Genomic DNA, 26,343 nt, shown 5'->3' on the forward strand with positions numbered 1-26,343 from the left:
TCAGAGGCCGGGAGGTTCTCAGAGGCTGGGGCTCTCTCAGAGGCCGGGAGGTTCTCAGAGGCAGGGATGCTCTCAGAGGCTGGGACTCTCTCAGAGGCCGGGACACTCTCAGAGTCCGAGACGCTCTTAGAGGCTGGGGCTATCACAGAGGCTGGGGTGCTCTCAGAGGCTGGGACATTCTCAGAGGCTGGGCTGCTCTCAGAGGCCGCGACGTTCTCAGAGGTTGGGGCTATCTCAGAGGTCGAGAAGTTCTCAGAGGTTGGGACATTCTCAGAGGCTGGGTTGCACCCATTGGCTGGGACCATGTCAGAGGCAGGGGTGCACTCAGAGGCTGGGGCTATCTCAGAGCCCAAGAGGTTCTCAGAGGCTGGGGCTTTCTCAGAGGCTGGGATGTTCTCAGAGGCTGGGATTTTGTCAGCGGCTGGGGTGCTCCCATTGGCTGGGACTTGTTAGTGGCAGGGACGCTCTGAGAGGCTGGGGCTATCTCAGAGGCCGAGACGTTCTCAAAGGCTGAAATGTTCTCAGAGGCTGGGGCTATCTTAGAGGCTGCGACTTTCTCAGAGGTTGGGACGTTCTTAGAGTCTGGGTTGCACCCATTGGCTGGGACCATGTCAGAGGCAGGGATGCACTCAGAGGCTGGGGTTATCTCAGAGGCCGAGTGGTTCTCAGAGGCCGGGAGGTTCTCAGAGGCAGGGACGCTCTCAGAGGCTCGGACTATCCCAGAGGCTGGGACTTTTTCAGAGGCTGGAACGTTCTCAGAGGCTTGAGTGTTCTCAGAGGCTGGGTTGCTCCCATTGGCTGGGACCTTCTCAGAGGCTGGAATGTTCTCAGAGGCTGGGACGCTCTCAGAGGCTGGGGCTAGCTCAGAGGCTGGGACATTCTCAGAGGCTGAGATGTTCTCAGAAGCTGGGGCTATCTCAGAGCCCAGGATGTTCTCAGAGGCTGGGACGTTCTCAGAGGCTGGGGCTATCCCAGAGGCTGGGACTTTCTCAGAGGCTGGGGTGTTCTGAGAGGCTGGGGTGCTCTCAGAGGCTGTGTTGCTCCCAGAGTCTTGGTTGCTCCTATTGGCTGGAACATTCTCAGAGGCTGGGGTGCTCTCAAAGACTGAGGTGCTCCAAGAGGCTGGCACATTCTTAGAGGCTGGGTTGTTCTCAGAAGTTGGGTTGCTCCCATTGCCTGGGACCTTCTCAGAGGCTGGCACATTCTTAGAAGCTGCGGTTATCTCCAAGGCCAGGACATTCTCAGAGGCTATAATGTTCTCAGAGGCTGGGGCTATCTCAGAAGCTGGGGCGTTCTCAGAGGCTGGTACATTCTCAGAAGTGGAAGTTATCTCAGATGCCAGATTTGAGAACTCTGTCAGAGCCTGGGGTGTTCTCAGAGGCTGTGACGTTCTCAGAGGCTATGACGTTCTCAGAGACTGTGGTGCTCTCAGAGGCTGGGGTGTTCTCAGACTCTGGGTTGTTCCTAGAGCCTAGAACATTCTCAGAGGCTGGGATGTTCTTAGAGGCTGGGGTGTTCAGCCTCTAAGTAAGCTCAGATGCCAAATTTGAGAACTCTCTCAGAGGCTGGGGCGTTCTCAGAGGCTGTGATGTTCTCAGAGGCTGGGATGTTCTCAGAGGCTGGGGTGCTCTCAGAGGCTGGGGTGTTCTCAGATGCTGGGTTGCTCCCAGAGGCTGGAACATTCTCAGAGGCTGGGGCGTTCTTAGAGGCTGGGATGTTCTTAGAGGCTGGGGTGCTCTCAGAGGCTGGGTTGTTCTCAGAAGCTGGGGTGCTCTCAGAGGCTGGGGTGTTCTCAGAGGCTGGGGCATTCTCAGAGTCTGGGCATTCTGAGAGGTGATCATTCTCTCAGAAGTGGGGGTGCTCTGGGAAGCTGGGGAGCTTTCAGAGGCCAGGTTGCCATGCCTTCTCAGAGGCCTGCTGGTCTCCATGGAGATAGATCAGGATCTGTCTGATAGAAGTTCTGAAAGGGGGGATGGGGCAGAAGAACTCTCTGCTAAGAACCCATCAACAGTCAATTCTGGCTACCTCTGTGGTGAAAGCTAACTACGATGCCCGTGTCCGGGTCCCTTCGGCGCCATCTGAAAGGGCGACGGCTGCTGGACTGCTGGGGCTCCTCTCCGGAGTGCCTCTGGCCCAACAAGTAAGAGGCTTCGAATGCCAAGGCCTAGAGCTGGGCTGCAGGATGCCGGGGTCTGTGGAGGCGTGGGAGGAGAAGCTGGAGAAAGGGCCCCTGGGTGGGGGGAAGCTTTAAAGTGGAAAAGATCCTTGATGGTCTCATTTCCTAAGACTCCAGAGACTTCCGTTTTCGGTCCCGTGTCCTTCCTAGTGTGAAACAAGATCATTCCTGTGGCTGGGAAGAGGCAGAAGGCCTGGACTGAAGGCTCTCACTGCCTCCACACCTCACATTTTGTGGGACTTCACGCCCCGTTCCGGGCATGGGCCCCTTGCTGGCCCTCCGCAGCTGTGGGCCGGGGGGGACAGAGCTTATTAACGCGGCCCCCCTTGCCCTCCAGGGTGCTTTTAGGAATGGAGACAGTGTGCTGATCCAGGGCCGACCCAGGGCTCGCAGTGAAGGGAACCTCAGGAAGAAAGAAGCATCCTACAAAGGCAAGAAGGGAAATGTGCCTTCTGAGGCCGAAGAGTGAGTATCTAGGGGTGCAGGGAGGGAACCTGGGCCTTGGGGAGGCCGTGTCCTGACCGGCTGCTTCTCTCCCCGTCCCCAGCCTCATCCTGCCACCGCCTCGGAAGCCCTCCTTCCCATTCCAGTGGGCCTGGGAGAGCTTCTTGGTGGATGGCCGGAGCCTGCCCCTGCCCCCTCCCGCCTCTTCCCACCAGACCGTGCAGCCCAAGAAGGGCCAGGCCTCATCCCTGCCACCGGCCAGGGCCCCCCGGAAGCCGCGCTGGAAGGCTGTGCCCCCCTCTCCCCAGCCAGCCACCTTCCCGCTCTACTGGAAAATGGAGGCCCGGTGTCAGGACAGAAAAAGGCAGTTGAAGCCCTGGATTCAGCCTGAAACGGACAGCCAGGAGAGCCAGGACGGCCAGGAACAGGAAGGGCAGGAAGACCAGGACGACAGGGAGGAGGAGGGGCCTGAGGGCAGGAGGGATTTCAGCCTCTGGTCCCCTTACTCATCTCCCAAGACAAGGTTGGGGTTCCAAGGACCTGGGCCTGAAGGCCAAGGCTGGGGCAGGGGGAAGAAGCTGAGAACCAGAGGGCTGTGGTAGAGAGTGGGGGAGAGGGGGCACATGGCTGCTGAGGGGGCTCCGATGGCCTGGGATAGGAGTTTTTCTAGCTAGCCTGGGGGAGCATGGCAGCTGGAGGGGGGGCTGTGGTGGCCTAGGGAGTCTCTCTAGCTAACCTGGGGAGGAGTAACCAGTCTGGGGGGAGCCATGGCTGCTAAGAGTTTCTCTAGCTAACCTGGGGGGCTGTGGTGGTTTGGGGAGGAAGTCTCTCTAACCAGTGTGGGGGCCTGGCTGGGCGGAACTTTGGGCAGAGGCCCGAGGGGCAGGAGCTCAGAGCCTGGGTCTGTCCCCCCGGTGACCAGGTCCAGAGCAGAGGAGAGGAGCCAGCTCCGGAAGTGGAAGGCCCTGCATCTGGCTGGCTTTGCCCTCCTCAGAGGATTCCAGAGGAGACTGGCAAAGTCCAAGGACCTGCAGAAGTTTTACAACCTGGAGGCTCTGCAGAAACATCTGCAGGAGGAGGCTGAGGAGCTGGGCCTCTACTGTGAGTCCTGGAAGCCCAGGGTCACCGGCAGGCTGAGCCATCCCAGGGGCACTCACCCCTGGTCCCAGGAGGAGTTGGGTTCAATGACCGTCTGCCGAGTCCTAGCCAGGGGAGGTGACCTGTCAGCTGACAGAAGCAGTTGAGATCGGCAGCCGATCGGCTGGAGGAGTCTCCTCCTCCGCCGGATCCCCTCACTAAAGTAGAAGTATGCTGGCAGCCCCCCTTCCTTCCTACAGGAGTCTCCTCCCCACTCTGGCCTTCCCTCCCCGAGCATGACCTCCGGTGTCCCCGAGCCTCTGTTCAGTGTCCTGAATGTGAGGTTCCCTCTCCTCACTTAGTGGGGTCTGTCTCCAACTTTTGGGGATCCCGTTGGCGCTGCTGCTCCCTATGTTGTGACTGCTGCTCATGGCTCTGAAACCCGGGGTCCCTGGCCCCAAATGCAGGATTCTTGCCCACTGAGCCACCGCAGCCATCTGAAGGGACAGAAAGGGACAGGCAGCCTCCCTGTGGGTTATAGGTAGTGCCCACAGGGCCAGCCTCGGCTGCCTTGGAACCTTCCAGGCCCTCTGCTGGGGCTGTCGTGGGCATACGGCATTGGGGAGGATGGGAGGCAGGGGCCGGGGAGTGGTCCCTGATTCCTGTGCTTCTGCCATCAGCCGCCCAGTGGCCCCCCCCGGACACCACCCACACTCGAGCCGAGAAGTTCCAGGCTGGCGAAGAGGAAAAGCCCTACCCGCTGACCACCAGAACCTTCCAAAAGCGACGAGAGGCTACCAGGTATCTGCCCTGCCAGGGCCGGGGGTCGGGGACGCCCGCCCCTCTGCTCCGGACTTCATGGGCTGGGCCGTCCACAGGTCCCGGTTCTGATCTGTCCGCATCGGCCCAGGGGGCTTCCCTACTACTGCCTATTATCCCATATGATAGTGTATATACACGCACACACACTCACACTCTCTCACACTCATGGAGGCTAAAGACAACATTGCAGATAGAGAGGGAAGAGACTTCTGGTTAGGAAACAGAGGCCTACAGGTGCTTGGGAACTCTCCCAATCCTGCCCCCGCCCCTTTCCCTAAAAGGGCCAAACCTTTCCAGGCAGGGCCCCCGTGCTGCCCTGACACGGGTCTGCGAGTCCCCAAGACTTCCTGCCCCAGAGCATCAAGCACAGGGATTTCAAAGGGAGCCCACTGAGCCCACCCTCTTCCCCTTCCAAAGCCCAAAGGCGAACGGCCAGCAGAGCTCTGACCCGGTCCAGTGGGCCACCTGTCCTCCTGGCTCCACGGAGCCCCAGGGTGGCACGGGCCCAGCAGAAGGGAATGCAGACTGTTCTAGGCCCAGGTCAGGTCCCATATCGGACCCTTGGGGGCACATGGTAGGTTTGGTCCTTATGCCAGGGGGCCGGCCAGCCCTGGGCTTCATTAATCTGTGAGACTGACTGCTTGCTGATGGCAGAAGCCTTGGTTTCCCCCCCTGTAAAGTGGACACACTAAGGTCTGCCTCTCAGGGCTGCTAGGAGGCCCAGCCTCGATCCTACCTGGCCAAAGCACCGGGCAGACCCCCCCAAAGTGACTCAGAAAGGGAGGATGGTTACAACCAAGGCATGGCTGCCCACCAGGAACCGTGCGCTGATTCGCCTTCTCCCCTGGGCAGTTCCTTATGTAAAAGGACCCCTGTACTTTGAGGTTTCTTTCATCTCAAAAATCTGACTTCGTCTCCTCCCGTTGCTCCTTGAAGGGAGGGACTGGGAGAGCTTCATTTTATCTTTGGCCTTTTCTTTGTGTGCCCAGTGCCTGGCACACAGTAGGAGCTTACTAGATGCTTACTGCCTACTCTCTGAAGGATACAATTAAATCCAATATAATTCAGCCAGCATTGACTAAGGGCCCATTATGTGCCCAGCTGTGGGACTCTAAGGAGACAAAACCCCAACAATCCCTGCCCTCAAGGAGCTTACACTCTACAGGAGGGAGGACACAACATGTACAAACACGCCTGGATACAGAGAAATAGAAGGTAATGTCGGGGCTCGCAGCCGGGTGGGGAAAGGCCTCGTGTGGGAAGGATTTTAGACTTCAATTAGTTGAGGGACATGAGGAGGAGTCGGGTCCCCCTGGCCAGACCTGGCTGTGGAGAAGCCTGGGGAGCAAGACCACGGCTAGATGGGGAAGGGCAGAGAGTGTGTATTGGATCCCAGAGGCAATGGGGAGCTGTTGATACTTCTTGAGCAGGGGAATGATCATTGTGGCAGCTGAGGGAGGTGAAAAACCTGGGACAAGGAGGGTCACAAGGTGCTGGTCTAGTCTGGCAACAGCCTGGGGAGAGGGAGAGCTGCTAGTCAGGTTGGGTGCTCTGGGCCGCCCGGAAGGACCGTGTCTCCTGGACAAGAAGGCTGCTTGGAGGCAAGAGGGCCGTGGGGGGGACTTTGCGGACGACCTGGGACGTCGGGTTAGAAATGATCAAGAGGAGGTTGGAACTCGGGGGGGCCCAGAGCAAAAGTTATGAGTGTGAGTGAGTGTGTGCACACACGTGTGTTGTGTGTGTTGTGAGCTTGCACGCATGTCTGAGTGTGTATACTCAGCCCATCTGGGGGTCTGCATGGGGGAGGCTGGGGCATCCTCAGAAGGAACTGCTCCATTCTCTGGGTTGAATCGCCAGATTTGTGGGCGGCCGGGGAAGGGGAGAGCTCGGGGGGAGCCTCCTGGAGGCAGAGCCCCTTGAAGTGAGCTCTGAAGGAAGTCTCCGACATTGCTCAGCTGAGGGGAAGGCAGATGATTAGGGTTCAAGAGGCGGCCGGAAAAAGTGTCCCCAGAAAGCTGGGCAACATCTCCCCCCGGGGACACCTTGCTCCTCTGGCCCATTTTTGCGGGTAGCCACTCCTCTGGACTCCATCCTTGCCCACCGTTCTGTCTGTGACCTTGGCCCTCAATGATTCCATGTTCTGGTCTTGGTGCCCCCTGATAGTGACCGGCAGAGCCTGTCGTCCTCCTCTCAGGCTTCAGGAAAGAAGAATGGGGTAGTGGAGACCAGCAGCATCTGGCCTCTCTCCCTGGGCCTTCCCCTCTCAGAACCTCCATTTGTGGCTGGACAATGGCTTGGGAAGGGGGCGTGTGGATGGTAGGGCCCTGGGGGGTGGTTCCCCATCCTGGTGTAAGGACTCACTCGCTCCTCTTCCTCCCCAGGGCCTTGATGCTGGACTGGGAACGGCACAAGCAGGAGGAGCAAGCCAGGGCAGAGCAGCGCCGAGCTCAGGAGCAGCGGGTCCAGAAGCAGGTGGCTCGGTGCCTGGCAGCCTATGGACCTTCCAGATCCAAGGGGTCCGGGGCGTCCCATCGCAAGCTTGAGGAGCTCAGGTGCCCAGCCCTTGGGGGAGGGTCAAAGAGGGGGGCCCCTACTGGAAAGGGGAAACGGCCCTGGCAAGTGGGGGCAGATGCACAGGAAGCCCCGTGACCAGACTGCCGAGGGCATGGGAGCAGGGGCTCCTGTGCGGCCTGAGAGAAGTAGGAAAGGTTGCCAGGGAAAGGATGGCCTTGAGCTGGGTCTGAAGGGATGCTCCAAATTGGCCAAGGGGGCCTGACCCTCTGTTCCACCATGGAGAAGGGCCAGGGCTGTCCAGGTCAGGGAGGCTGCCCTCAGGAGCAGGGGCACTCTGGCTCTGGGGCCCTTCACTGATACGGTGGTGCCATGGGCACAACTCTTAGGCCCATAGCTGTGCTCCAATGCCCCGGGGCCTGATTCTGAGCCATCAGGGCCAAAGATCACACAGCTGGGGGGGGGGGTGCGGAATCCCACTCCTGGTCATGTGACTCCAAATCTGGGTCTCCTTTCCACAAGTTGTTAAGTGTGTCCCAGGGGCAGGAAGCAAGGGAAATAAATTGTGATTGCGCTCTCTGTGTATTTCACGGGACTGTGAAATGGGCGCTTCCCCGGCTGCAGGCCCAGGCCCAGTGAGAGTAAAAAAGGCTAATGGCTAGTGTTTGCTTCGGCTTTAAGGCCCACAAGGTGCTCCCCTACACCACAGAACGGGGTTCCCCCCCTGCCCAGAATCACACAGGGCTTTGGCGGATGCTGACTCCAGGCCTTTCCAGCCTCTGGCTCTCCCCACTGGCCACCCAGCCGCCAAGAGGATTAGAGACAGAGTCTAGGAGGGATGGCTCCCAATTGTGCCACAGTCGCTGCTTAGCTAGGTCCCCCCAGCCCAGGATGTAGCACCTCGGGTCACTGGGGGTGCCCCGAGTCTGGCTAAACCCTCGGTCTATTAGAGTAGGGTCACTTCAGGGGGTTTTCGGGCTGAGCCCGAACTCTAGTGACCCTGCCCTGTCTCCCCAAGCCAGGCAGCAGGAGAAGGAGCGCTTGGCGGAGTACCAGAATGAGCTTCAGGGCATCTATCAACGGGTGCAGAACCGCCCCTTCCTCTTCCAGCAGACCATGCAAGTAAGGGCTCCCGCCTGACCTGGACACCGCCAGCTTGCCCCTCCCAACATCTGGGACCGGGGGGGGGGGGGGGAAGATCTCCTCAATTCTGCCACCCTTTCTCCCCCAGATTCTCACTGCCCTTACCCCCAGACCTCGTGGATGATATCCCAGATCCATGCTTATTGATTAGGCCCGTGCTGTATGCAGAGGCTTGTGTGAGAGTGAGGGGCTCCTAGATGAGGAATAAGTTACAAAATACTCCAAAACTGCAGTGGAGCTGAGACCCTATCGAGAAGTTTCCCAATAGTGCCATCCAATCCCTGCCCGTTCTTGCCCAACCTCAGTTTCCCCATCTTGTAAAATAAGGGGGTTGGATGTTGCTTCCAACTTGGTAGAAAAGGGAAGGAGCATCCCAGAGAGGGGCCTTTGGAATTGGTTTTAAAAGCCCATAGGAATGAAACATGAACGAGAGGAAGGAGAATGGCATGAACTAGACTGGAAAATAAGGGGGTGCAGGGCAGGTGGTCAGCACAGAATAGTCTTCATTAGGCCGCAGTGCAGAGGGCTGCGAGAAAAATAAGGCGAATCACTACAGGAAGGGCGATGGTGCCCCGCGGGAGTGGGGAGGGCTTGCAGGAAGATTCCAGCTGGGGGGGTAATGGGGAGCCTCTGAAGCCTTTGGAGCAAAAGTCGGTGTTGGCAGGGATCCAAAAGGTCAGAGGTTGATTGGTTTGGAGGTGGACATAGAGGCAATCTCACTCCAGTCCCCTTGTGGTACAGAAAAGGAAGGTAAGATTCAGAGACTAGAGAGAGGAATGGAGGAAGTTGGCCATTAGGAGGTGAATGCAAAGGGGGATGGGAATGAGGCAGCACTCAGGGGTGACCGTGGGACTAGAGAGGAGGAGAGGGGTGCTGGGGAGGGGCCCCCCAAAGCTCTCAGCTTTATGTCAGAAGGATAAGTAAGGTTGGTGGGAACTCCACAGGAGCCCCTTCTAGACGATGGAGTCTTCCTGGCCCTGCCCATTCCAGAAGCCATGGCCAGAGCCTTCTATCAGTAGGGAACCCAATCAAGGGAAGCCGTTGAGCTGCTCCTGGTGGCTCCCAGATAAGGGGGAGGAGCCCACCCTCCTACAACTTGGGACAGTTGCCATGTCCAGAGGGGCTGTGTCTCTCACTCTTGCCACTGGTTTCAGGGGCTCTTGTCTCCCTAACAGACCAATGCCCGGCTCTCGGTGAACAGACGCTTCTCCCAGGTGCTGTCGGCCCTGGGTTTGGACGAGGAGCAGGTATTGGCTGAAGCAATGAGGGATGACACTGAGGAAATCCCCTCAAAATACAGGTAGGGGGCTGGGCTGGAGGTGGAGGTTTAGACAAAACCCCTAATTTTGGAGGGGAGCAAAGTGAAACCCATGGAGGAGCCCCCCGGCTTTCCCAAGGTCACGAGGCTAGTGGGAGAAGCATCCCTCAGAACACCAGGAGAGCCAAGCCTCCTAGCTCACAATCCCGCCTCTTTCCACTTGGCTGTCCTCCTGCCTGGAATGCTCTCACTCCCAACAGCTTCCTTCCAGGGGCAGTTAAAATCCCACCTTCTGCACAAGCCTTTTCCACTTCTTAACTTCAGTGCCTTCCCTGTGGGCTGCACCCAATGTGCTCCGGGTAAATAAGTGCTTGGAGTCTCCTCTCTCACACCGTGAGCTCCTTGGGAGTAGGAACTGGACCCATATCTGCAGTGCTTAGCACAGTGTCTGACACATAGTAGGTTCTTCATGAATGCTAGTTGGCTGCATGCCAGTAGGATAGCCATCTCCATCATTGCCATCTAAGGGCCTGGAAATAGCATATGACTGACCCCAGCTGGAGAAGCTTAATTGGGTCCTTCTGGTATTTGAGATGCACACGGAGGAAAGAGGAAGCTTCACAGTTTTGCCCCACATTGGGAGCCCACCAGAGCCACACCCATCCCACCTATTGGACTCACATTGTAGACTGAGAAAGCCTCCTGGGAGTAGGAGTCCCTGCTGCCAGCCCAATCTGAAGAGGTGCTCCAAGGAGGTGGCTCCAAGGCCCTGAGAAGGGAAGGGAGCCTAAATGCCAAAGAACATCTCCTCCATCTCTTGCCAGGTCCTCAAAGACCAGGAAGCTGGCCAGGATCCGAATGGAGCAGCCTTACTGGGACATGGAGTGAACAGAGCTGCAAGCTGCCCGAAGTCATCAAGCCGAGTACGGGAGGGGGGTTACCCAGGGCCCAGGGTTAAATGGGAAAGAGGGAGAGAGGGAAAAATGAAATTATTGTATTTAAGCCCAGCGTCTGCTTTCCTGCCCAGCCAGAGTCCTTGGGAGCTTGGGGTCTATAGGGGGAAGTGAGCAGAAATGACAGGTACTTGATGGTGAGGGCTTGCCAAATTCAGAGGGAGGCCTGGGTTCTTTGTCAGAGCCAGTGGCAAGGACAATCTCGATGCTCCTTAGCCCTCTGGCCTGGCCCCCGTTCCTGTGGAATCCAGAACTCCCTCGCCCCAACTTAGAGATCTCTCGGGCTTCAAATCCTATATGGAAGGAGAAGCTCCTCTATGGTTTACAAAAGAAGAAACTGAGGTACATGGAGGCAGAGAGATCTTGTACTGCATCACAGGAAAGTAAGGAGATGGTTCCATAAAAAGGCATTTAGGAAAAAAAGACAACATAGCGGGATAGTGAACTTCATCGAACCATACGAATTCATGTATTAACTTCCAGTGGGTGTGGTACCAAGGAGACAGCAAATAAAGTCCTTGCTTTACTAATGGAGGGTTACAAAGGAACCACACAGAACTGACAACACGCTCAGGGCATCCCAGGCATATAAAAATGGGAGTCAGGAAGGCCTGGGTTCCCTTCTCACTTGAGACTAATTCTGTGAGTTTGGGTAAATCTGTTAAAGCAGAGGATTGGTCCCCTTCTGGCTCCAAATTAATGATCTGAAGTGAAGATCCAGCCAGCAGGATCAGGAAAGACTTTTTGAGGGAGGGGGGAATTTAATTTGGGCTTAAAAGGTCAGGATTCTCCCTGATCCTTTAAAGGTGAAAGGTAGGGCAGGCTGGTGTTCAGCAAAGGAACATGCAGACATAAAAAAGTGGAAAGGACTGTATGGTGGTGAGATCTTGCAGGCCCAAAGGATTATTTATACAATACGTAGAATCCTAGCTCGCCACTGAAACACTCCAGAGGAGAAAGTGAGACTGGCGGCTTTGCCCAGCCCTGCCTCGCTTCAATTCAATCCACTTGTATGTCACAGTACCACCTCCCGGGGTCATAGTCCCCTTTAAGAACAAAGAACAAATCACAAAATCTCTTCAGAGGCCGCCTCATCTAACATTCTGAGGGGGGAATGAGATCAAGTGATTTGCCAAAAGACCCCAACAAGTAACATTAAGACAACTGGAGATGGCCCTGGAGACGGTGGGAGTTTGGGACGGACACCCATTAAGAAATAAAAAAAAAATGTCCTTTATACATATGAAATCCTGCAAAACATCCACATTAGTCACTCCCAACGCATTGGTGATGTTGCTGATAGTATCAACCCTCACATCTTCCTCCAGTGTCTACATCTGGGGAGGAGGTAACCAGGGCTCAGTTGGCAAAGCTCATTGTGGTGGGGCAGAGATTTTGACCTCGGCAGCTATCGGGAACTACAGAATTTCATTAAATGATTGGTTAAAACAAGATTACAGATGGGGAATGGCTCCAATCCTCCCTGAACTGAGGGCAGGCTTCATGAAGCTGGTATTAGCATTGCCTCCCCTGGCCAGTTCTGCTGGGCTGGGAAGTATCCAACGTCATTGATACTTGAAACAATATTGATTCAATACAATCTGATAGCAGACTTCATTGCTGGAGCAAGGGGCAGTCCCAGAAGGTTCTGAGAGGAAGTGAGATCTTGGGCCATAGGATTCGGAACCACCTTCCTGGACTCCAGAAGAGCCAAACTTCCAGGACTTCACAGTCATAACTCTTACCATCCCTCAGAGGAGAGTCTTATGAGGATTTAGGGAAAAGTTCGTGCTGGGGACGTCCAAATGTTCTTTGGTTGGTTGGTCTCTTCAATAATGAAGTGGCCTTTGCATCCTGGGCCCCTTCCGTTCAGGTCCTCCCAAGGTTCACAAGAGGCCCGCCTGGATGTTGAAAGCCTCCATCCCCCGAAAGGCGTTCACCCATCTCCGTCACACAAGTCTCCAATGATGCCCTTTGGGGCAGTTTGGGCTCTTTAGCTGCCACAGTCCGATCACACCCGCCCCTTCTGAGATCCCTGTGGTGATGCTGCTCTTTAGGTCTTCAGAGGCAATGTCTTCTCACACAGACCGGTGGGGGCTGAAGAAATCGGTCCTTTGCTGTCATGGGAAACAAGGTCGGTAAAAGCCATTTCCCAGAAACAACTTTCAGATCTGGATCTGGATCCAGAAGGTGGCTGTGCCGTCTCCCTCAGATACATATTGTTGGGCAGGTTCTGTAGGTCCTGTGGACACCGCCAGCCTTTAACGATCTGATTTTTTCCCCCTTGGATAGTCTCTTCCAGGAGATGCAACGGTGGGGTTGACTCAACGTGTCACCCTCAAGCAGGGACATCAAAAAGACTTAACCATTCACAAGGGGATCCTTCCTGAAGGCCCCGGGGCGGGTCAGAAAGGCGAATGTTGGTGGCAAGAACACAGCTGCCTATTTTTTGTCTCTGGGTGTTTCTGATCAGAAGGGGCTGAATTAATCTCAGATCTAAGAATTCTTGAATGAGGTTCACCTAATGAAGTGGCAGGAGTGAAGGGGTGGGGCTCTATTTCAGTGGAATGCTCTAAAATCCACAACAATGAAATCTTTTTTCACAACTTTCAGTCAATTGCTGACAGAGGCTTATTCCCTTTTAAAGCCCACAGGTGCAGATGAGTGCGGGCAGACCGCTAGAGAGGAGCCTGATTCCATGTTTTGTTCCAGACCTTTGGTATCCCTCCTTGCTCCATAAATAATTCCTAATTGAGTCCTTCCGTTCAAAAATGAAAAGGACGGAGGGAACTCTCCTCCGCACAAATCTAACTCAACATTTCCTGGGCAAGGCCACAAAAAGGCCCGGGCGTCCTCATTACGGAGCCCCTTGTGTGCAATCGGAAGGGTAGGGCCCCCCACAAGGGCCCGCGGCATGAAGGCTGCGGGAGGGAGCACGGTGGCTGCCAAGGGGCAAAGCTGCTAAAGGGGCGTCCACAGAGGCCGCAGAACGTTTCCCGGGCCGCACATGCGCACCCGCCGCACTCCAGGCGACATCTTTCGAGCACACAAAGGGTCTCGGCTGAAGCCACCAGAGACCTTAAGCAGTCCCAGGTGCCTGGTGACGCATGCGTATTTCGGTCCGGATGCGGAGTGGAGTGGAGTGGGGGAGGGGGGAGGAGCTAGGCTCAGCCCGGGAAGAGAGGCACGACGGAGAAAGCGCAGTGACGAGTTTACGCCGGAAGCTTCAGGCCTAACTTCCTGTCGGGCGTTGGACCAGAGGACCAGAGCACAACGGAAACGGCGCCCATAGGTTTCCGGCAACAGCCGCCGAGGGGCGGCCTGTAACCCGGAAGCGCTCCCATTCTGCGTCTGGGCCCGGCGGTGACGGCGGCCGGGGTTCGGTGGGAGCGGAGCCGCCATGGGCTCCTCGAAAAAGCACCGCGGGGAGAAGGAGGCGGCGGCGGGGACCGGAGCGGGGACAGCGGGGAGCTCGGGCACAGGCACAGCGGAGCAGGCACCGCGGCACCGCGAGCATAAGAAGCACAAACACCGCAGCGGGGGCGGCGGCAGCGGGAGCGGCGGGGGCGGGGCCGGCGAGCGGCGCAAGCGCAGCCGGGAGCGCGGGGCCGAGAGGGGGAGCAGCCGGCGAGGGGGCGAGGCCGAGGCCCGCAACGGGAGCGCGCACGGGCGCGAGCGTAGCCAGGCTGAGCCTGCGGAGCGAAGAGTGAAGCGAGAGAAGCGCGATGACGGCTACGAAGCTGGTGAGCGCGAGGCTCGAGGGGCCCAAGGGGCGGGTCTGGGCCTGGGAAGGGCCAATGGGGAGGCGGGGCCGAGGAGGCCGGAGTGAGGCGGGGCCAATGAACGGCAGGGGGTTGAGCCTGTCCGCCCCAATGGGCCTGTAAGAAAGCTCCTCGAAGCTGGGGGAGGGGGGTTGTCTGCTCTATCCCAGACATTTTCCTACTCGAATTACTTCAAATCCACAAATGTTAGTTCCCTTCTCCTGCGTTTGACGCTTGGGGAAACTGAGGATCTGAGAGGGGAAGTGAATGTCAAAGGCCAGGGGAAGGGAGGACGTGCCTGAGAAAGGCCTAGAGCGGGCCTGGCGCTGTACAGAAAAAGCAGCCCCTGCCCTCCTGGGTTTACAGACAAAGAGGCTCCAGGCAGAATAACTGGGAAACGAGGGAAGGAGGCTTCCTGGGGGGGGGATTTAATCGGGACTTAAAGGAAGCTGGGCGCCTCAGTAGGAGGAAGGAGAGCCTGCCTGGTCTGGTACAGCCAGAGAAGGTCCACGATTAGGAGCGGCAGCCAGGAGGCAAAAGGAGGGGGAGGGGAGGGGAGAGAAGACTTTGGTTCCCAGGCAGAGGACTTGGTGTTCCACCCGGTGCAGTGGGTGCCCCTGGAGCTGGTGGAGTAGTGGGGGGCATGCATGACCTGGGGGGAGGCGGGCACAGTATGAGGGAGAAAGGGGACTGTTTGGGAGGTGTTGTTGCAGAGGTGACATTGACAGGCCTTGGATTTTGTGTTTGCCCCTGGAGGTGAGGGATTTCAGTTAGATGGAGTGAAAGATCCCTCCCGGCTCTCAAGTGAGGAAGTCGTGTCATGTGACCCCAAATCTGGATCTGTCTCTACTCCTGGACCCAGTTCCACAAAGCTCCTTCAGCTGTGACTGGGCTTGGCCAAAACTTGGCTCTTGCCTTCACTTCATCCCCGTGAAACCTTAGATAAATTTGATAAATGCAGTAAATGTAAACCGGACGAAGGGTCAGAGAGGAAAGATTGTCAATGAGCAGAAAAGCGTTCTCAGAGAACTAGGACACGTAAGTTTGACTTTAAAGGATGAGAAGGAATGCAGGAAGGGAGAGGCCTGGAAGCTGCAGGTAGACCGGGATGATGGATAGTTGTTTGGTGGAGAACAGTGTGAGGAAAGACAAAAAATGGGCCATTAGGAGCTGTCCGAGCAGAAAGAACTCTACACGTGCTTCACGGTCTGTGAGGAATGATTGGAGGGTTTTGACTCGAACGATAACTTGCTTTTATCTAAAATGCCACAGAGTCACAAAATGTTTTCCTTAGCAACAACTCTGTGAGAGAGGGAGCATCTTAGCACCATTTTACATGTGGAGAAGTTAGAGCTCAGAAAGGTGAGATTGGCTTGCCAGAGGTCATGGGGGCACTGGGGGTGGCAGCCGTCGACAGGACTGCTGGTCTTCAGTGGGACTCTTGCTTAGTTAGAGACAGGACTGGAGATCCCTTTCAAGTGAGAGCAGTCTGTCCCCCGTCCGAACTCTTTTATGCGTTGGTAATGAAACATTTCTCGCCTCCAACTCTTAATTCATTCTCTGCCGGGACCTTGGGGAAGGTGCCTTGATGCCAGGAAGAGAAAAGCTGGGTTGGGGAGCTAAAGAAGTTTTTGCCCATTTCCTAAGTGGGCTGGAAAGCAAGATGTAATGAGCAGGAAGTGAACGTAGCCTTCTTGCCTGTGTTAGGGGCTGTCCTGACTTTGGGGCCTCCAGCTCTCCGAGGAGCCTCTTCTTTGAACCCTGGTCAGGATGCCCTCGAAGCAGCACAGGTCCGGAGAGCGCTCCTCAACCTTTGACTTTTATCGTCCTTCTTGTTCCAGCCTCCAGCTCCAAGGCCAGCTCTGGAGATGCCTCATCTCTCAGCATTGAGGAGACCAAGTGAGTGCCTGCCTGGGATGATCAGGCTCAGCCCTGCCTTCCTCTGACCTTTTCCAGCGCAGCGTTGTGCTGATGGACCCAAGGAGGCCCAATTCTTGGTGCTTCCAAATTAGTGCAGAGCAGCCTCTCCCCAATCTCTTTTCTTCTTGGGCAGCTGCAGAATTTGGCTGCCTCATAACCATGGCTATCTCTTGTTTTCAGTAAACTCCGAGCCAAGTTGGGACTCAAACCTTTGGAGGTTAATGCTGTTAAGAAGGGTGAGTGATGGGAGACAGGCTGACTACTGAGGGAGGGCCTTGGGGTCTGGAAGCAGCACAGAGCAAAGGCCAGAACGGGTGAACTGAGGGCGTTGTCCTGCGGGAGACAGGGTCAAGGCTGCAAAATGAGTAGGTGCAGACTCGGGTTTCTGGAGAGATCAGAGCTGTGGGTGAGCCAGCCCTGGGGGTGGGAATGATTCACCAAGCTGGAACGGGGGGGGGGGCCAGGGGTCACCATCCCCGGGCCTTTCCTTCCAGAAGCGGCGGGCACCAAGGAGGAGCCAGTGCTGGCCGACGTGATCAACCCCTTGGCCTTGCGGCAGCGTGAGGAGCTGCGTGAGAAGCTGGCGGCGGCCAAGGAGAAGCGTCTCCTCAACCAGAAGCTGGGGTGAGTGGAGAAAGCCTCTGGGGGTGGGTGGGCACATGGACAGCAGCACATGCAGATAGGAGCAGAACTGGGCCTGAAAGTAGATGTTTAGCAGCAGGAGGGGATTCATCCAATGGGCTTTTCCTCCCATGTTCTTTTAGAAAGATCAAGTCCCTGGGGGATGATGATCCCTGGCTGGATGACACAGTCGCGTGGATCGAGAAGAGCCGTCGCCTGCAGAAAGAGAAGGATTTGGCTGAGAAGAGGGTGAGAACCTGACCCGGGCAGGTTAGGGAGAGGGGCTCTGGAGGCCGGAGTCTGTGGGGCAGGTGGGCTTTGTGGGGAGCTGGGGAGCAGCTTCCGAGATATGTCTACCTCTGTCCAGATGTGTGTGTGTGTGTGTGTGTGTGTGTGTGTGTGTGTGTGTGTGTGTGTGTGTGTGTCCATGTCCGTCAGTGATTGCCTTTTTTCCCTTCTAAATGCTATCTTATTACACTGAATTGCTGGGATCCCATACACCTCCCACTCATCCCACTCCGCAGGCCAAGTTGTTGGAAGAGATGGACCAAGAGTTTGGAGTGAGCACCCTGGTGGAAGAGGAGTTTGGACAGAGACGGAAGGTGAGGCGTCGTTGTGAGGAGAACTTCGGGGGGGTGCAGCAGGTCCAGGGGGTGGGGGGTTATGCAGATGGGTCCTTGGGGTCACCAGCAGGTCCTGAGTTAGACAGGGCCACTGAGGCTGCTTTTGTGTCTGCTCTAGGATCAGTACAGTGCCCGAGACCTGCAGGGGCTGACTGTGGAGCATGCTGTTGACTCCTTCCGGGAGGGAGAAACCATGATTCTTACCCTCAAGGACAAAGGTATAGCCAGGAAGGGGGGTGTCTGGTCAGAGCCTCCGAGCTGAAGGACTGCGGGGGAGAAAGGGAGTAGAGCGCCAAGCTATGAGTCGGGGGCATGGGTGACCCCGGCTGCTGCTCCTCTAGGCGTGCTGCAGGAGGAGGAGGACGTGTTAGTCAACGTGAACCTCCTTGACAAAGAGCGGGCCGAAAAGAACGTGGAACTTCGGAAAAAGAAGCCGGACTACCGACCTTATGCTGAAGATGAGAGCGTGGATGACATGGCCGTGGTTTGTAGGGAGCAATCAGGGGAGGGGGGCAGGGGCCCAGAGAACTGGTCCAGTGGACTGTGGCTAGCATGGGAAAGGAGGAACGGACTCAGAGGAGGGGAAGTGGGGCTGAATCAGCCAATCTCCACAGTTTAAGCCCCGGTCCATCCTGGCCAAGTACGATGAGGAGCTGGAAGGAGAGCGACCCCATTCGTTCCGACTTGATCGTAGTGGGGCGGCCGACGGAGCCCGGGAGCGGGAGCTGGAGGAAATCCGGGCCAACCTGCGGCAGCAGGCGCAATCCCTGACGATGACTGGACCCCGGCTCGCCTCCGAGTACCTCACCCCCCAGGAAATGGTCAGTCTAGCAGGGGTAAATGGAGGCAGGTGCCCCGAGAAACCTCAGGTGGGGCTGCTATGTATGACCTCACCCTGATCATGGCACTCCATGCACTTTATGGGAGGAGCCACTGGGCGGGACCCTGAGAGGAGCCCCAGCCGGAGCACCCCAGGAGAGTGGGAGAAGGGGGCGAGTGGTGGGAAGGGCTTGGAAGTTCTGAGCCAGGCCAGAGTGGTCACGAGGAAGGCCTGCTCCAAGGTGGGGAAGCTGCATCTGCCGACCAGCAAGTCAGGACCGGGTAGTGGGTCTGTGATCTTGTTGGCAGAGGGAGCTCCAAAGGGAGCCAGTCCTAGAGAAGTGCTTGAGCAGGTGTTGGCACTGGTGGTACCAGGCTGCCAGCAGTGGGAGGGCAGATGGGACGAGGAGGAAGAAAGGGTAAGGGTGGAAAAACAGGAGGGCAAGTTGGTGAAGAATAAAGGGCCAAATCAACAGGGCGGCAGGTGGACTGGAGACTCCAGCGGGAGGGCCTGCTGCTCAGCCTGGCGGCCAGGGGGAGGGGCTATAGCTCCAAATTCAGTGGATTGTTGGGTTGTTGCTGGGTCCCGGAGCTTGGGGATGGGGGTGGGGGTGGAGGGGCTAATGAGATTTGAAAGGAAGGAGCTGTAATGGAGGGCTGTGAAAATGAGAGGGTTTTTTATATCATCCTGGAGGGGAGGGGCCCAAGTGTGTGTCACATGTGGTCAGACTTGCAGCTCCTTAAAAGTGGTCTTCCTAGATTGGGGAAAGGTGCAGCAATGGGGGCAGACGTGCCACGCTAACCTTCCCCTTTTTTGCGAGCGTTTCTAAAGTGGTGGGTTAGGAATGCGGTAAGGAGTTTACCGGGCCTTTACTTGCCTAGTCTTGTGGAAAAGGGGAAGAGGAATGAGTGGGACCCCAGGCAAGGGCTCACAAACAGTTTGAAATCAAGTAGGGTGCCAGCCGAGTGCCTGGGCCAGACCAGAGGAAGGATTAAGGAAATGTCTGATGGAGGTCTCACTGGACAAGCTTTGGCTCACGGGTTCAGTGAGCCAAGGGGAGTAAAGCTCCAAGCAGAGTTGGAGGAAGCCACAGCAGGAGAGGGTCTGGCACAGCCGGCAGCTCTGGGCACCACACGTCAGGGAGGACATCGCTGAGCTAGAGAATGTGCAAAAGAAAGCAGAAAGGACAATGAGGAAGGGAGACTAAGCTTGGGGAGGACTGATTGACACTCATCTGGAGGTGGTGGCAAAGGACCGTGGGTGGGCTTGGCATCAGCCCTCCAGAATGCTGCAGGGGCCTGAAGGGAAGAGAACCTGTCCAAGGCCCTTTCAGAGCTGAAAAATGGGATAGGGAGGGGCAGAGGGACCGAAGGTTTAGGAGTCTGGGGGCGCTGATGAGGTCTCAGGGTCACCTCTGAGGCTCATCTCTGCCTTTCTGTTCCCCCGCAGGTGACCTTCAAAAAGACGAAACGGAGAGTGAGGAAAATCCGAAAGAAGGAGAAGGAGGTTGTGGTTCGGGCCGATGATCTGCTTCCTCTTGGTAATGAGACCAGTGAAGGAGACTTTGGCTCCAGGTAATTGGGGCTGCCTGGATAGGGGAGGAGGAGGGCTGGGAGGGGGGGTGAGAGGTGCTGCAGGGGCTCAGTGGTCTACCCCTCCCACAGGTTGCGGGGGAGGGGCCGTCGCCGAGTCCCCGAGGCTGAGGACGAAGTCTCTGGAGATCCTGAGAAGGAAGCCCCTTCTCAGCCCCCCCAGTCTGATGACACCAGAGTGGAAAACATGGACATCAGTGATGATGGTGAGGGGAGGGGCTGGCTGGAGGGAGGGGGAGAGCACAAGAGGCAAGGCTACCATTGGGCCCGTGTCTGTCTCCCAGAGGAGGGGGCCCAGGTGACAGGCTCCCCCGAGATCCTGGAGGAGGATGAAGTGGAGGCCGAGCTACAGAAGCAGCTGGAGAAGGGTCGGAAGCTGAGGCAGCTGCAGCAGCTCAGAGACAGTGGGGAGAAGGTGAGAGTCATGGGAGCCTCTGGGCACGGGAGGGGTGAGAAGGGCCTGTGGGCATCTCATCAACAGGGCTGCCCAAAGCCTGGCACTGTGCAGCCACCATCCAGCCCCTTCTGTGGGAATGTCTGCCTCCCACCCCCATTGTAGCCTCTGAGCCCAAGCAGGGAAGACTGACTTAGCCGTCCTTCCACTTTTCCAAGACAACTATCACGTCTCCCCTAAATCTTCTCTTCTCTAGGCTAAACATCCCCATCTCCCCATAGGTGATTGAGATTGTGAAGAAACTTGAAATGCAGCGAAACCGGGAGGAGGAGGAGGATCCGGAGCGGAAAGGGGCCATCGTGTTCAACGCCACCTCGGAGTTCTGCCGGACCTTGGGGGAGATCCCTACCTATGGGCTGGCTGGCAACCGGGAGGACCAAGAGGAGCTCATGGTAGGTCCTCTTAGGACGGGCTGGGCTGGTGATGAATGAGCAGGCCCAGGGCACGAGGAACCTGTGTGGCATCTGTTAGCATCATTCTGGTTCCCTGGTTCCCCCTCCCCCCCCAGGACTTTGAGCGAGATGAAGAAAGGTCTGCCAATGGAGGCTCAGAGTCTGATGGGGAAGAGAACATCGGCTGGAGCACCGTCAACCTGGACGAGGAGAAGCAGCAGCAGGACGTGAGGAGGGGCCCATAGAGTAGGCAGGGTGGGGCGGGGGGCCTGCACACCCACCATTGGCTTAGGTTCCTTCCTCTCTTCCACCAGTTCTCTGCTGCGTCCACCACCATTCTAGATGAGGAGCCCATCGTGAACAGGGGCCTGGCCGCCGCCCTGCTCTTGTGTCAGAACAAAGGTAACGGGGAAGCTCCGGTGGGGGTGCACAGTCTGGGGAGGGCCTGGGGGGGAGGTTCTAAGGACTCTCTTCCTCAGGGCTGCTGGAGACAACGGTGCAGAAGGTAGCGCGGGTCAAGGCCCCCAACAAGTCTCTGCCCTCTGCTGTGTACTGCATCGAGGATAAGATGTGAGTGCGGTAGGGAGCCCCTGACCCTTGGAGCTGGGGGGCTGGGAGGGGTTCGACTTCTGAAGGGCCTTTGTGTCGTCCGCCACAGGGCCATCGATGACAAATACAGCCGACGGGAGGAGTACCGAGGCTTCACACAGGATTTCAAGGAGAAAGATGGCTACAAGCCGGATGTCAAGATCGAGTATGTGGATGAGACTGGGAGAAAGCTGACACCCAAGGAGGTAGGAAAGCACAACGCCCTGGTCAGTCCTACTTCTGCCTTTGGGATGCCTCACTGGCAGCTTTCTTTTTCTTTTTCCTAAAACTGCCTTTTAGTTCCACCTCGAGCCCAGGGCAACAGGTGGAACAACACTCTTCTTCAAGAGGTGGGAATTCCTAAGATATTCTGGGGGTCAACTTGCCTCATATTTACAGCAGTCCTCGCATGGGTCTGGTTTCTAATTCCCTTGCCATTGGGTTTACCTCATGGATCTATCCTAATAATGCATTGTAATTTTTATTAAGGTGTTTGTCCTTTCCTTGAAACCCAGGCTTCTTGGTGCGGCCCAGAAAGGCATTCACTTTTCTGGCTGCCAGCCCACGTGCCAGTTGGGTCCTGTGTACTGTGGGGAGGGCAAGAGAAGGCAGGGCAACATCTGGGTTATTTACCTACTCTGCTTCTTCCCATAACCATCCATATGATCTCATCTGTGTCTGGTCCTGTTTCATCAGTAAAATGAATAGGCCTTCCAGGCCTTCTTTCTGAGCTCAGATGTTCGGACTTGGCCAGCTTGGCCTCCCCTAGGTCCCAATAGGGCTTGGGAAGTGAACTGTCAGAGGAACGAGGGCCTGGGCCACAGCCTGTTGCTGTCCATTTTATCTTTTGTCTCATCTGCCTTTGGGTGAACAAGCCCTCTGTGCCCGCATTGAACCAGTTTTGAAGTAGCCAGCCTCCAGTGTTTTGTAGCCCATGAGGAAACCTTGAGAGATTTTGCAGAGTGCCTGTGTCTGATGCCTGATCAGATAAGGCAAGTCCCATTTTGGCTATTGGCAACCATCGCATTTGTTTCAGATCCCTCACAAACCAACCATCCCTTGAATCCCATCTGCCAGTCTTGCCAAGCCTCAGTCACACTCACCAGCCTGTCCTGGCATTTGCTACTCCTGTTGAAAATGGGGACATCAGCTTTTTCTTGGTCCCGCTGCTTGTCTCCTTCTCTGTGAAGATCATATGGGTCAGCCGTCCTCTCAGCTATTATAGGACAGTGAGGGGGGCAGTTCTCTTGAGCTAGGTGACAAACTGTTCTGTTCCTCCTAGTCCAAATAGTCTTCCTGAGAAGAAAAAAGCAGATGAAATACTGCGTCGTTTTTCTTTTTTCCAGATTTTCACTCCCAGCCAATCTTCTCTGAGCTGTGTTCTTCTCCCTCCTTTATCTTGCTCCTGATCTAACCCCCAAAGCCTCCCCCAGGTTCAAGCCTGTGCACCTCTTCTTTTGGTTCTTACTCCCCTGGGCTGCTGTCTTCTCAGCATCTTGGGAAAGTTGGTGGCTTATCTGAGGTCTGTGTAGTGGGCCGCCTTGGGTTTTTCTGCTTGACTCTTATGTGGTTCTTGGGAATTCACCTGCCTTTCCCAAAGTTATCTCAGATGTCCTTTGTTCAGCCATGTCCTCTGTTTGAAGACAATAGTATTAAAGCAGGCCGCAGACATGTTAGGACGGTCACTCCCTGGCCGATCCTTTTCTGACCTTGGCCCAGATCTCTCTTCTGCATCAGATTGGATTCCTTCACCAGTCCTTTCTGTGCAGTTGAACCAACCTCCTGGTGGTAGGCCTGAGCAGACTCGCACACTTGTGTGTAATGTGCCCGAGGCCATGCTCTGCTGTGGGTCTGTTTTCTTGTGGCCAGCACTGGCCAGGAGCCCTGTTTTGAGCCAGCTTCCACAAGTACACATTGTGTCCTCCAAGCCTTGAAGTCAGTCACAGTAATGCCAAAGCTGGCAAGGATTCCCATCCTGTAGCCCCTCAGGGTTGGCTGTAGGCTTTGCCAGTGACTTCTTTTGAGCCCCATCTTAGCCAAACATCCAAGGCCGCCTGTCCTTCCTCTGGGCTCCGAATAGACTCCCGTCCTGTGGACTGCCTCCAGACTCCCTCTCCCTCAGTCTCCTCACCTGTGGCACCCAGTAATGTCATCATCTGGCTTGTAGCATCCTCTTTCCCTTTTCTTCCCCTTCCATCCCCAAAACTACCAGCTGAGTTCATGGGGATGAAGATCCCCTTCTAATTACTGAGGCTCAAAGGTACTTCATGGCTTTCCCACATTTCTTCCCCTCAGAATAGGGGCTTGTGATATAAAATTTGATGCTTTTTCTAGTCTGCTTCTGTGCCTCCAGTTTTATTTCCCCAAAGCAGAACTAGCTGTCCTTGTGGATTCTCTAGTGCAGAACCTGTTGCCCCAAGCTCTCACTGACTGATCTTTCTGTTCAGGCTTTCCGGCAGCTGTCCCACCGATTCCATGGCAAGGGCTCAGGCAAAATGAAGACCGAACGACGGATGAAGAAGCTCGATGAGGAAGCTGTGAGTGGCTAATCAAGCCCAGGGTGGGGTGGGACATCTTTCAAGGGTTTGCAGAGTATGGCTGCTTAGCCAGAGAAAGGGGGCTGAGTATGAGCTGTCCCCTTGTTACAGCTCTTGAAGAAGATGAGCTCCAGTGACACCCCCCTGGGCACAGTGGCCTTGCTCCAGGAGAAACAGAAGGCCCAGAAGACCCCTTACATTGTGCTTAGTGGCAGTGGCAAGAGCATGAACGCGTGAGCAGGGGATGGGGTCTTTCTTTGGCTGGGGAGCGGGGGAGGAGGGGAGGTTGCCTACATTTGCTTCTTTTGCCATCTCTTCCTCATCTCCCACCTCTTCTTTCCACAGGAACACCATCACAAAGTGAAGACGTCCCATTTCCCCAGTCCTTTAATATTAAATAAATATCCCTACTTATTTTTTCCTCCCTCGTTTAAGTTATGATTCCATTTTTCCCTGCTTTGAGCTAAAGAGTGGGGCGGGCACAAAAATAAGTATTGCCCTCTGCCCAGGCCCATTCTGAATTGCCCCTGGTGGCCGGGGAACACCAGCAAACCCCACCCACCCATTCTTTTGGTCTCCTTTTCACTGGAGTGAGACATCAAAGTCGGAATCGCTTTACTAGGCACACTGGTACACGTCAATGCACGGCTCTCTCTCAACCCACCAGGGGTTTAATCTCTTACAGAGAAGAGCAGGAGTTCAGGTGGGAGCCCGGCCTCATCCCCATCCAGGGGGTGGGCACACAGAGCAAGCCCATTTATGTCCGTGGAGGTGGGGTCGGGGGCAGACTCGGCTTCCAGCTGGCAGGGAGGCTGGAGCCTCAGGCCTCCTCCTCGCTCTCCTCCTCCTCACTCTCCTGGTACTGGACCCGATTGGTGTTGACGAAGAGGTCGGAATCATCTTCGGAACTGTCGTCTTCAGAAGACTGGGTTTCTCCTGGAAGTTCTGGCTGAGGCGGTCTGCAGGGAGGAGGCAGACGGGAGTGAGAGGGGTTCCTTGGGCCTTTCCAGACCTCGTGGTGAGGAGTCGGACTTGGACAGAGGCCTCCTGCTGCCTGAGAACCCGAGGGCCGGGCTGGACACAGCCCATCTCTGAGCTCGGAGGGGCCGGGGCTTCCTCACCTGTTCCTGCTGTTGCTCTGCTTCTCGGCTACCTCAGAGAAGGCTTCCGGCCTAAATAAAGAGGATGATGAGTTGGGGTGGGGACGAGCTGGACCACACAAGCCCTTCCCCCAGGACCAGGCAGCCCCTACCAGAGCCCCTCCTTCTGCAGGGAGCGCACGTGGTCCTTGCAGAGCACAAAGGAGATCTCGGCCTTCACCTTCTCCCCTTCCTCAATGGGGTCCACGATGAGAAAGTCACCTGTGGGAGAGGTGCCCGCTGAGGCTTCGGGGCTGCCCAAAAGGCTGGGGTTTCCCGGCCGCCCCGGCCCCCGACCCACCCCTCACCTCTCTTGATCCAGATGTTCTTGCGGTACTTGGAGGGCATGCTGACCAGAAAGCGCTGCCCCTGGGCAGTCTCTACTTCGTGCAGGTTGTTGCCAGGGGTCCCTAAAACCTGCCCCGTGATGGAAGAGAGCCAGGGATGGGGGAGTGAAGGGGGGAGGGGCAGTGGTCCTGTGGGGAAGGGCAGTGAATCCTGGAGGGGGAAGTGAAGCAACTGTGGCCTGGTGCACCCCCCTCCCCAACGATCCAGCAGCAGGGATGGGCGAGGACACTGGGGGAGCTCACCCTGACGATCTGTTGCTGGTCCGAGGGCACCATGTGCTCCCCGAGAACCTCCTGTACCACGTGCTTCCTCTTGGTAGCCTGAGACATGCTGGGTCTGAGGCTGTAAATAACAGGACGGAACCCCCGCCCCCCCGCAGAGGGGTCAGTGGCCTGCTGGGGGATTCTGTCACACCCACACACCCAACTCTGGGGCCCGAACCCAACCCTCGTCTTGCAAATGAGTAAAGTGAGACATGCGATGCAAGGACGGAGGGGGGGGGGTCGCAGGGGGCCGCCCCAGTTTCGAGAATCTCAATGTCTGGGTGCGCGCCGGGCTCGGGCGGCCACCACTGAATGAGGCGAAGGGGAGGCCTGGGTCGTGGGGCGGGGTCTCGGAGCCCGAGCCCCGAATCACCGCCTGCACGAAGCCCTCCCGGACAGCGCCACCGGCCCTCTTCCCGCTTACCTTCCTCCGGCCACCGCCGCCGCCGCTGCTTCCGACAGACCTCGCCAGCCGGAGCCAGGGACTTCCGGAGACCACACTTCCGGTGCGCAGGCCCAAGGGCTCCCCTCCGGGGCCTCGGAGTCCCCGCCTAACTCTTCCCCCTGGGAGGCAGCGCAGACCCCGGCGCTTCAGTTCCGCTGCCGCCGCCGGCCCCCAGGTGGACTGAGTGGAGAGCCTCCGGAGGCGCCGCGAGTGTGCAGAGCGCCCTTCGCTGCACCGGGAAGAGCGCGGCCGGAGGTCTGGCCATAGAGAAGGGAGGGCAGAGCGCACGCCATCTCCGTGGTAACCTTCCGGAAGCTCGCTTCCGCCGCAGGAGGGCGTGCGCCGTCTCTATGGTCACTTACTCGGACAGAACCCGCCCAGTAGAACGTTCAGCTCTCGCCTCCCAGACGTCCCAGCCACAGTCTGGCCCCGCCCCTTTCCCGCCTTCATTCAAAT

General features: G+C 56.8%; 3 protein-coding genes across 10 annotated transcripts; 2 read left to right on the forward strand and 1 right to left on the reverse strand.

Annotated features, from left to right (window-relative positions):
* Positions 1-802: 802 nt before the first annotated feature.
* On the forward strand, positions 803-13,463 carry TSGA10IP (testis specific 10 interacting protein). Of its 8 annotated transcripts, XR_012483268.1 has the most exons (11): positions 803-2,140; positions 2,514-2,641; positions 2,724-3,143; positions 3,543-3,721; positions 4,378-4,498; positions 6,901-7,071; positions 8,053-8,152; positions 9,349-9,473; positions 10,256-10,354; positions 12,258-12,518; positions 12,677-13,005. XR_012483268.1 is itself a non-coding variant. In XM_074274015.1 (10 exons), the coding sequence occupies exons 1-9, from the start codon at positions 1,973-1,975 to the stop codon at positions 10,317-10,319; spliced, it is 1,476 nt and encodes a 491-aa protein (XP_074130116.1). In that variant the 5' UTR covers positions 803-1,972; the 3' UTR covers positions 10,320-10,354; positions 13,032-13,463. The 8 variants fall into 8 exon arrangements, 5 of the variants coding, with proteins under 5 accessions (XP_074130116.1, XP_074130113.1, XP_074130114.1 ...); XM_074274015.1 differs by lacking the exons at positions 12,258-12,518; positions 12,677-13,005 and adding an exon at positions 13,032-13,463; XM_074274012.1 differs by having other exon boundaries at positions 12,258-13,008.
* Positions 13,464-13,648: 185 nt separating this feature from the next.
* Positions 13,649-24,113, forward strand: SART1 (spliceosome associated factor 1, recruiter of U4/U6.U5 tri-snRNP). Its single transcript, XM_074274010.1, has 20 exons — positions 13,649-14,127; positions 15,987-16,044; positions 16,246-16,301; positions 16,560-16,689; positions 16,830-16,935; positions 17,211-17,288; positions 17,428-17,527; positions 17,651-17,793; positions 17,924-18,130; positions 19,579-19,703; positions 19,794-19,927; positions 20,006-20,136; positions 20,397-20,567; positions 20,684-20,794; positions 20,882-20,969; positions 21,047-21,137; positions 21,226-21,361; positions 23,603-23,692; positions 23,804-23,925; positions 24,038-24,113. Exons 1-20 carry the CDS (start codon positions 13,785-13,787, stop codon positions 24,054-24,056), a joined length of 2,439 nt encoding a protein of 812 aa, XP_074130111.1. The 5' UTR covers positions 13,649-13,784; the 3' UTR covers positions 24,057-24,113.
* Positions 24,065-26,263, reverse strand: EIF1AD (eukaryotic translation initiation factor 1A domain containing). The gene is made up of 6 exons (XM_074274018.1): positions 25,867-26,263; positions 25,422-25,521; positions 25,140-25,248; positions 24,945-25,053; positions 24,814-24,864; positions 24,065-24,651 (listed from the first exon to the last, which is right to left on the reverse strand). Exons 2-6 carry the CDS (start codon positions 25,506-25,508, stop codon positions 24,513-24,515), a joined length of 495 nt encoding a protein of 164 aa, XP_074130119.1. The 5' UTR covers positions 25,509-25,521; positions 25,867-26,263; the 3' UTR covers positions 24,065-24,512.
* Between the last annotated feature and the right edge of the window lie 80 nt (positions 26,264-26,343).

Source organism: Sminthopsis crassicaudata, chromosome 6 (assembly GCF_048593235.1).
Source record: "Sminthopsis crassicaudata isolate SCR6 chromosome 6, ASM4859323v1, whole genome shotgun sequence".
In the NCBI taxonomy this organism is placed as follows: Eukaryota; Metazoa; Chordata; class Mammalia; order Dasyuromorphia; family Dasyuridae; genus Sminthopsis; species Sminthopsis crassicaudata.

Bases quoted from the DNA above. Each gene is read 5' to 3' on its own strand.
- TSGA10IP (XM_074274015.1), top strand. From the start codon at position 1,973: ATGGGGCAGAAGAACTCTCTGCTAAGAACCCATCAACAGTCAATTCTG. The intron at 4,499-6,900 runs GTATCTGCCCTG...CTTCCTCCCCAG, and splicing joins AAGCGACGAGAGGCTACCAG to GGCCTTGATGCTGGACTGGG. The intron at 8,153-9,348 runs GTAAGGGCTCCC...TCTCCCTAACAG, and splicing joins TCTTCCAGCAGACCATGCAA to ACCAATGCCCGGCTCTCGGT.
- SART1 (XM_074274010.1), top strand. From the start codon at position 13,785: ATGGGCTCCTCGAAAAAGCACCGCGGGGAGAAGGAGGCGGCGGCGGGG. The intron at 17,794-17,923 runs GTTTGTAGGGAG...CAATCTCCACAG, and splicing joins GCGTGGATGACATGGCCGTG to TTTAAGCCCCGGTCCATCCT. The intron at 20,970-21,046 runs GTAACGGGGAAG...TCTCTTCCTCAG, and splicing joins GCTCTTGTGTCAGAACAAAG to GGCTGCTGGAGACAACGGTG.
- EIF1AD (XM_074274018.1), bottom strand. From the start codon at position 25,508: ATGTCTCAGGCTACCAAGAGGAAGCACGTGGTACAGGAGGTTCTCGGG. The intron at 25,054-25,139 runs GTGAGGGGTGGG...CCTCTCCCACAG, and splicing joins GAACATCTGGATCAAGAGAG to GTGACTTTCTCATCGTGGAC. The intron at 24,652-24,813 runs GTGAGGAAGCCC...TCCTCCCTGCAG, and splicing joins CAGAGCAACAGCAGGAACAG to ACCGCCTCAGCCAGAACTTC.